We start from the raw sequence: 9,688 nt of genomic DNA, 5'->3' as shown, positions 1-9,688 counted from the left end.
AAACGTTACAAATTGCAGATGCGCTATGTAACGTTTATGTTATTGTATTGTATGAGCACTATTTGAAATGGTTATGGCCACTTCTTAAGCACTAATTAACTAATTCTTTAATACATAGTTGGTATTTCGTTTAACTTTGAAATTTTTACGCAAAATATCGAACATTTCCAAACGAGTTGTTAAAACTGTAGTTTCGAAAAGTGTGGCAGCCTTGGTTCCCAGAAAACGGTGTGGCAGCCTTGATTCACGTAAAAGGCTCCATTCCCGTATTTTGATCCATTTGATAAATGTATTTTTTTTTTTTTTTAATTTAGTCAATAGTTAGAATATTGAGAATCTTAGCGGAGTTTTTGTTAGAGTTTTGTCAAATCGTGGACTTTTCTGCCAAAATTAAACAAATGAAATTGTTTTTTTAAATTGCGCGCTAAGTGACCATTTTTGGCTCCGAGTGTCATACAGAATGTGGCGGCCTGGCGATAGGTTAGAAAATTTTTTGCCGTTCGATAAGAAAAGTGTTGCATACAGCACAGCTCATGGCGGTAAATTGATGTGTTGTCGCAGACGACACATAGATGCCGCCACTGATACCACATCGCATTAGGCGCCAAGCTTAAAGATTTAAATTTTAAAGATGCGGCAAAATAATAGTCGGAAGTCGGATACCCTGCTGAGAGGACCGCAGCAGTTGATTTAATTGCAAGACAGCAATATTATCAAATAAATTTCGTGAAACGTGCAAAGCATATTTAAATTGAATTATTGCGCTTGCAAGTGCAAAATATGTAATTCATATAACTGTAAATTCGGTTCGGATCATTTCTGTGCCACATTGAATTTTACGCTTCCAGAAATAATTCACATAATCTGATATTTGTATGCATTTTTAAAATGGTCGCCATCTTGTCGCTGTTGCAGCAGAATTGTGAGGGCGGGGAGAGCGAGACAGCATCCATTAGTCGTAGGTGCGAGTGAGCTAACATGCTGCAGCATCCCATTGTATGTATATTTGTGTGTGTATGTAACGTTGCATTCTGATTGGGTGCAACAGCATTGATTTCTTGCAACGAAACTTGTTATGGCTCCCATACACTACAAAATGACAAAATGAGAGAGAATATGCATGCGTGTGTGTGTGATGCAAGTATGATGTAAATTGCTGCAATTGTTGTTGCTAGGCAGAAAGAAGCAAGCATTTACCGTTGCTAGCGTATACCACATGACAACAACAATACAAATCATGCATATCATTAAAAGAAACTTTGGCAAATATTGATTTGTCAATACATACATACCTAAATACAGTATATGTATGTATGTATGTATGTGTGCAAGACTTGTACGCATGAATTAATTAAAAATTCCGTTGGTGCCCGCTACGCGAAAGTGGTCAGCAGCAGCAATAACAACAACAATTATAATAACCAATTCAAGTCTTTGTTGTTTTTTTGTTGTTTCATTGATCTCACAATATATTAATGAAAGTTCTTGTGAATTATGTTTTTATCAGCATTTCCTCTTTCGCACAACTTTTACTGCCGTTTGTCCTCCATTTACCAACACTGCGCCACTGATCGATGTCAATCGATAAGCAAACAAAAGAAGTGCGTGCAATGCAAATGAGCTGAAATATCAATGCAAAATGTGTGTGATTTATTGTGTTTAATTAAATGTTCAAGTGTTTTGGCTGCTGCGGAGTTTAAGTAAACGGTTTGAATTTCCATAATATCAAGCAGTGCACATGTGTGTGCGCGCGCATCCAACGCGAATTAATGCAATGCCAAGCAGTGCACGTGTGCTGGCGTACATAGTATATGTGTGTGTGAGTGCGTGTAAGCTTGTATGTATTGTGGCCCAATGCCCGCCTACATTTAAATACTCTTGCAGTGAGAAGTATTATGATTTTGTCATGAGATCTGTACGCAGTAAAGGAGCCGTAACAGATTCTGTCAGGTGTAAATTTATATTATTGTTAGGCATAACGATCTGAGGCTTTAAAGTCATCTATAATCAATCGAAATTCAACTGTTGAGTAAGTAAAGCTTTCTTGTATTTTTCAATATCTTAATCAAACTTAAAGATTGTGTATCTAATGAGATTATTAACATCCTGACAAAATTTGGTTCAAATCGGTTAACTATATCACATAGCTGCCATAGGAACAATCGGTCGAAAAATAACTTTTTATAAGGAAAACATTTTTATTTTTTGATATGTCTTTACCAAACTCATAGATTGGGTATCTAATATTATTATTAACATCCTGACCAAATTTGCTTTAAATCTAATAGCTGTTATAGAAATGATCGGTCCAAAATTAACTTTTCATATGAAATAGTTTATTAATTCTTGAGTTTTCTTAACCAAACTAACAGATTGTCTATGCGATAACGTCTTATATGCCCTGACTAAATTTGTTTAAATTTGGTGTACTAAATCACATAGCTTCCATACGAAAAATCGGTCGAAACACAACATTTTATATGAAAAACTTTTTTTCTTTTGAGATATCTTGACGCAATTTACAGAATGTTTATTTAATATTATAATTAGTATTCTGACTTAACTTGTTGCAAATTTGTTGACTATATCATATAGCTATTATAGGAATAGTCGGTTAAATAATTTAATTTAAGGGTAACAAATCTTCGGCGTGTTGTAGTTAACTGTGCTATCTTGTTGCCTGTTTGTATGTATGGCTGTGTGTGTGTGTCTAGGTATAAGTATCCGGCCCTTTTACCCCTCGCTGTCTATACCGCCCCTGTTGCTACTTACATTCACATTACAAAAGATACGATCGAGAAAAGTTGCGAGGTTGCTGCTGTTGTTGTTGCTGCTGTTGTTGCTGTTGCTGCTGCTGTTTGTTGCATGTCTGCACGCGCAACGCACTTGACTTGGAGTTGGAGTTGGACCTGTGGGCCTCTTGAATGACGAGCAGAGCGACACCTTCTCCATACCAAATCAACTGGATGGACGCCAATAGAAGCTGCTGTTGCTGCTGTTGCTGTTGTTGTTGTTGCTGCTGCTGTTGTTGTTGCTGTTGTTGTTGTGGTCTCTTAAAGATGTTTGTAATTTAATGGCCTGCTTTTGTTGTTGTTGCTGCCACTGTGCACAATTATTATTCAAGTGTTGCGCAGCCGCCGCAACATTTCTCTCTGTCAATTGATCTTTTGTTAAGTTTTCTTGATAAAAATGGGCCTCTAAAAACCTACAATCCCTCTCCCCTCCCGCGTCTGTCTGCATTGATCTCGCTGTCAAGCTAGCTTGAGGAGTGGGAGTAGCAAGAGGAGGAGGAGTAGGAGTAGGAGGAGGGTTTTAAGTTGGGCTCGTCCAACTATAGAGGCATTCTGCTCTTTGGGCTGAGACTGAGAAATTTATGATGTTTCATTAGCATGCAAAAAGAGTGGACAGCCAAATGGCCACGACAAACGAGCGATGTCGTTGATGATGGCTAAATCGAAGTTGGCCAAGGGAATGGGTTACCCAAAGGCGGTGGGGGGGTGAGGGAGACAAGTACTTAAGACTTGAGCAAAACCATCTTTGGGCTGGGTCTCTACAGTCTCTAGTCTCTAGTCTCCAGTCTTAATCTTCGTCTCCGTTGCTGTCTGGAATCTGGGGTCAAATTTAGCGGCATTTGCCCTGATTTATGTTTCTATTTTAAACTTTACTTGTTTCTCTGCTTAATCTTTACAAATTGATTTACATATTCATCCATATAAATACTCATAGATGTGTGTTTCTATTTATTGTTTATAAGCGAATAAATTTGCGGTTTGTGTCGCTAGTTTCGACAGCTCGTAGAAATCTTTTTAATATTGATATTTATTTGCTGTCATAGGTCAAATTCGCTTTCCTTCTTCTACAAAAATTATACCCTGTAAGCAGTGAAATGTGCCAAATGGGTTATACTGAAAGTATTAGTGTGCATGCAGCAAGCTAAAGCAATCAGAGTTGAGTTTATCAAATATCTATTCAATTATTTAGAGTCAACTTTTATTAGTCTAAACTTAGACGAAAATAAAGAAACATAATTTAAAAATTAAATGCAAAATTTTCCTATAAATTCCATATAACTATATAATTTTGGACTGAAAACTCATAAAAATGAGGATTTGTTCTTATCTTTTGTAGATATTTTTCCTATTATTTAGTATACTTATTGTTATAATAATTGCTATATACGTAGATCCTCCACTACAATTTAATTAAATATATATTTTACTTTTGTAAAGTAATTACTAAAAAATAAAATGCAAATTTTTAAATTTAATCGCATTTTAAAGTCAAATTTTTTTTTTTTTATACCGAATTTCTTAGCTTTTTTGAGCTACAGGGTATCTGTTAGTCAAGCAGCAGCGTCTGGCGTGTTACTAATCGTTTTTCTCAAAAAACGCTGCAGGGCCGAATTTTTTAATAATTTGTAGCACTTCGGGCGCCCAATGTGGGGCGCCTAAAGCAAAAGAGAGTATTATAAATGGAGATACCCGTAATTGGATAAGCTATGATTTGTTAATATGTTACTGTTTGGTTTTCCCCTTACTAAAAAAATGCATACATTTTTGGAAAGCTTCCAACTGTCATAATTTTGTCAAATCTTTACCGATTTCTTTAAGGAATTTCATTTTTATCATTATTTGGCTTTTATTTTGATTCTGTATCACATTTGGAAAATATATTTTTTTTTCCTTCAGTTTACATTTTTCCATACTTTCCCTTTGACACAAATTCAACAACTTCAATCTGTCATAACTTTGTCCAATCTTGACCGATTTCTTTAAGGAATGTAAATTTTATCAATATTTTTCCTCTTTATTGATTCTGCACCCAAATTGAAAAATTAAATTTTTTCACATGACTGACCATTTTTCTATACTTTTCACTTAACGTTGTTTTTTAAAACTTCAAACTGTCATAACTTTGTCAAATCTTAACCGATTTCTTTAAGGAATGTCAGTCTTATAATTATTTGACCTCTTTTTTGATTCTGCATCATATTTGGAAAATATTTTTTTTTTTCCACCAGTGTCCATTCTTTCTCTTTGACACAGTTTTTACGACTTCAAACTGTAAATTTTTTATTATATGGTATTTTTTTGAATCTGCATCAAATTTAAAAAATTCAATTTTTTTACATCACTTCATATTTTGCCATAGTTCTTCACATGGACGCCCAACGTAGGGCGCTTATTATTAACCGATTCCAGCCTAAGCGCTAAGAAACATATATAGAAAACTTTCGATGGTTAGTTTAATATATTTTGCAGTCAGTCAGCGGGTTTGCTGGTTTCTACCCATAGATTTGCGAATATGACAAAGAGACAGACTTTGAGCCAGGTCGATTGGTTTGGCCCTTTGACCAAAAAACTTTCTTCCGCTTTATTTGGTGAGCTGTTGGATTTCTGGGGGTTATTAATTGACCATTGACCCCAACATAGGCGAACAAGCGAGCGATCGAGCGATTCATACGATTCATTACAACAACACCAAAAAAAAAAAAAAGCTGAAAGTTTTTTTTTGGCGAAAACGAGTTCTTACAAAGAAATTATGAATATTTATCTGTGAATTCTATGTGTTGGCCCGATCTAGCGATGGCTGATGAATAATTCAGATCGTAGCAGCGCGTTTTTTTTTCTTTTTTTTTTTTTTTTTTTTTTTTTTTTTTTTTTTTGGCAATTAAGTGTGGGTCAATAGGTCCGCAGCGAGCTAATATAAGTGGCAGCCACAGCAGCTGAAAGTTCAGTTTGAATCGCAAAGATGAGGAAACGTTGCGTGTTGACGCTTTTCGCTGTGCTACTCTGGTTGGCCTTGGCCCAAGGAGAAACCAAGATTGAGGTGGACGAGAATGGCGATGAATACGAGCTGAAGCGTTTCTACATCCAGGGCAGACAATTAAGTGGCAGTGGCAGTAAATCCCAGTGTGTGGTAACCCGGCGAAAGCGTGCTAGCCGTAGTATGACGCTACCCGGACCCGGAGTCACGGTCAGTTCACAGCAATTGAATCTGGCTGCGTTGCCAGTGGCTGCAGAGCATCGTGAGACCGTGGTGTTGGATCAGGAGCAGAGTGGCAAGCGTCGTTATGTGGCATTGACCGCCTTGCAACTGGATGATGTGGAAGATGAGGAGGAGGAGGATGAAGATGAGGAGCAGTTGGAGCAGCAGCAAGAGGATGAGGCAGCCGCAGAGGAGGAGGAGGAGGATGAGCAGGAGTTGCCACCACAAATTGTGCAATTGCAGCAGCCACAAAAGCTGGAGCAACAGAAGCAAATGCAGGGGCAAACGAATCTGGTGGCTGCCACATTTGCGCTGCCAGCGAGCTTGCCACAGGGTGTCAGTGTGGTGGCCAATGCGGCAACACATGCCCAGGTGGGCGGAGATGCGGGCATTGTGGTTGTGGAGTCGGAGCAGCCGCCCAAAGTGAATCCCAGCACACATGCCGTCTTCGAGCTGAAGCCGCTGCAGCCACAACAACAACAACAACAGTCACAACAACAATTGCAACAACAATTGCAGCCACAGCAATTGGAGTTGCAGTATTGGCCACAGCCATACGAGGAAGACGAGGATGAGGATGAGGACGAGGATGAAGATGAGGATGCCGAGTACTTCTACTATGGCGGCGTTGGCTTCTACGATGAGCAGGAGCACTTTATCACCGAGGACAGTCCCTTGAGCACTACGGCCATTTGGAGCACGGACGATAGCGATATACATCCTGTGATTAATGAGCCCAATCAGCCCACAAAGGGTGACAAGAAAAGAAAGACAATGAAGCGAAGGAAACCAAGTCAGGAGCCAGCCAAGCGAAGAGTCAAGAAGAAGCAGCAGCAGCAGCAAAAGCGTAAACAGCGTCCCAGTGAGCAGGAGCAGGAGCTGGAGGTGGAGCCGCTCAAGCAGCAGCAGGTGAAGCGCAAGCAGCAGAGCAGCGCAGCAGCAGCAGCAGGAATCTCAGCTGACAAAAGAAAGCCAGCAAAGAAACCCAGCAACAGTGCCAGTTCCTCCAGTTCCATAAGCGCTTCCTCCGGTGCCGGCTCCGTCTCCGCCTCCGTCTCCGCCTCCTCCTCGCACAAGCGCAAGCGTCCTGTGAGCAGTGTGAGCAACAAGCGCAAAACGAATCCCAGCAAGCGTCAGAAGCAGAAGCAGAAGCAGAAGAAGACCAAGCGCAAGTCCAAGCCAAGTCAAAGTGTCTCCAGCAACAACAAGCGACGTCGTCCTAGCAGCAGCGCCAGTTCGAGCTCCTCCATTGGCGGCTACAAGCGACGTCGTCCAGGTCAAACCGCATCCGCATCCCAATCTCAGTCCCAAAAGCGTCGCCGCCAGCAGCAGAAGGAGAAGCGTCGCCGTCAGGAGCTGCAGCGTCGTCGTCGTCGTCGCAACCGGAATCGCCTGAATAACCTAAATCGTCGTCAATATTTCGGCGATGAGCCCATCATCAATTGCATCTACATCAACAAGGATCCACCGACCACAACAGCGCGTCCCTTCTGGAATATCCTGGGACGTGACGCAGCCGGGGAACAGACCACGCCCCTTCCCCCCGTCGTGTCCGTGGAGTCTCAAGTGCGACGCAGCGGCGACTTTGGACATCGCAAGCGCACAAATCTTCGATTTGTGGCCTAAACACAAATTCAGCTTAACTCAAAAACTTTCGAATAACACCCAATTATTTATTTATTTATTGAATTTTTTTTAAAACATATTTTTTTATATTTTTTTTTAATAATATTTTTTAAATTAGCTTTTTAACTAATTTATTGAAAATTTTGTTCGCATTTTGAATTGATAAACTATTTTTTTTTGTGTGCGAATAAATTTTATTGTATGAACAAACAGGGGAAGAGTATGAAAAACTTCCTTAATTTTTAATTATTTATTTTGCTTAATTTTTTTTAGCATTTTTATTTACTTAATAGTGAATTTAACGTTTTCTTAATTTCTAATTATTTATTTTGCTTAACTTTTTTTTTGGCATTTTTATTTATTTAATAATGAATTTAATGTTTTGGGAAGATTGATTCAGGGTGGGTTTAAAATGATAATTCCAAAAAAACTTATAAATTTCAAATTGTCACTATGAAAAAATTGAAAAAAGAACACACAAAGTAAATTTATGACACTCTTTTACATGATTTCAATCCGAAAACATCCTTTCAAGTTTCCATTACATTTAATAATTGTTTAAAAAAAAAACAAAGGACAATTTAAAGTAAATACATATTTAATCTTACAAGAAATATGAATACAAAAAAACGAATACTTACTAATCTTCCTACCTATGTAATTTTTACAAAACACATAAATATTACGAAAATATACTTACGACAACAAATCAAAAACCCTAACAAAAAAATACAATTACCAACAACAATAACAGATAAACATTTTTTTCCATTCTTTATGAAAGAACATGTTAACAAACAAAAACCAAAAAACGAAACTAACAAATTTCTATTAAGGACAAAGACTGCAATAGAGATTTAAAAAATATATAAAACAAAAAACAAAATTAAAAATAATACTATAAATAATACTACAAATAAATAAAAGATATTAATAAAACTATATAAATATTTCCGATTAAGAAAATTTCGTTTGTTTTATTTGCTTACCCAAACATTTCAGTTCAAAATATTTTTTGAATGTATTTTTAAGTATGTGTAAAACTTTTATATTAATTAATTTTTATTACATGTATTTACAAAATTAATGTTAGTTTAGTTTAGTTAGATGCCCCACAAGACATTAAGAATTATTGATTACAGTCAGTAGTACCTTAACTTAAATACCGGAAAAAAACCAAATGCTAAACAACGTTCATTTTGATATACAAAAGCTATAAAAAAGACATTTCACAAAATTTCAACCAAACGCAACTACAATAAACAATAGTAAACAAAACACCAATAATTTATAAATAAATAAATCAGTAAAAAAAAATGGAAATACGAATTACAAGTGCAGCTACCGCATAAAACAAATATATAAATAATATCAAAAACTTAGTATTATGCATAATAAGATATTGTGACTACAATTAAAAAGAAAAGTAAAACGCATAAAACACATTGACACAAAAAAAAACAAAAACCAAGAAAAAACATAAAACAAAACCAAGAGAAATGTTGTTAAGATTAAAATGAAATGTTTATAATCGTTATTCAATAAAATTAAAAATAATTAAAAAAAAAAAAAAACAAGCATAGATCAAATAATAATCTACTAACATAAAAAAGCAAAATGCCGAAGCCAAAGAAATATTTATTGCAATTTGTTATCTAGTTACTTGCTAAGTATATTCACAACCTTCCTGTTTTAATTTCTTATCTTAATGGTTAAGTAATGGCAATTTTAATATTAATCTAGTGCCTTAGATTATTTAAAGTAGAAATAATTTTTTCCCCCACATTGAACGCATGATAAGATACAACTATTTCGGATTCGAGTTCGGGATTCCCCTTTCGGTGTAAGCAAAGGTTTTCTGCTTTTTAGTTAGTAGCTTTAAGTTTTTAGGGTTCAACAACCTTTAACTTGTATATAAGAACAACAGTAATACTGTAGCATTGCCCATAACGTCAATAAATTGATCAATTAGCCAGTCCCATCATGCCTAGCTACAGACTGCCAGTTATATTTGTCCTTTAACCTTCCATTTATATCACCTACACTAGTATCTCTCTAATATATGTATATCATA

General features: G+C 36.7%; 1 protein-coding gene across 1 annotated transcript; it reads left to right on the top strand.

The window, feature by feature from the left end:
* Positions 1-5,751: 5,751 nt before the first annotated feature.
* Positions 5,752-7,614, top strand: LOC117785092 (probable serine/threonine-protein kinase fhkB). The gene is made up of 3 exons (XM_034622993.1): positions 5,752-6,168; positions 6,259-6,804; positions 6,970-7,614. The coding sequence occupies exons 1-3, from the start codon at positions 5,752-5,754 to the stop codon at positions 7,612-7,614; spliced, it is 1,608 nt and encodes a 535-aa protein (XP_034478884.1).
* Positions 7,615-9,688: the final 2,074 nt, after the last annotated feature.

The sequence above is a fragment of the Drosophila innubila genome, chromosome X, assembly GCF_004354385.1.
Source record: "Drosophila innubila isolate TH190305 chromosome X, UK_Dinn_1.0, whole genome shotgun sequence".
Lineage (NCBI taxonomy): Eukaryota > Metazoa > Arthropoda > Insecta > Diptera > Drosophilidae > Drosophila > Drosophila innubila.
This window is presented reverse-complemented; position numbering and strand designations above follow the sequence as displayed.

Coding starts and splice junctions, on each gene's coding strand:
- LOC117785092 (XM_034622993.1), top strand. CDS start 5,752: ATGAGGAAACGTTGCGTGTTGACGCTTTTCGCTGTGCTACTCTGGTTG. Junction 6,169..6,258: donor AGCAGCAGCAAGAGGATGAG/GCAGCCGCAGAG, acceptor GAGCAACAGAAG/CAAATGCAGGGGCAAACGAA. Junction 6,805..6,969: donor AGGAGCCAGCCAAGCGAAGA/GTCAAGAAGAAG, acceptor AAGCCAGCAAAG/AAACCCAGCAACAGTGCCAG.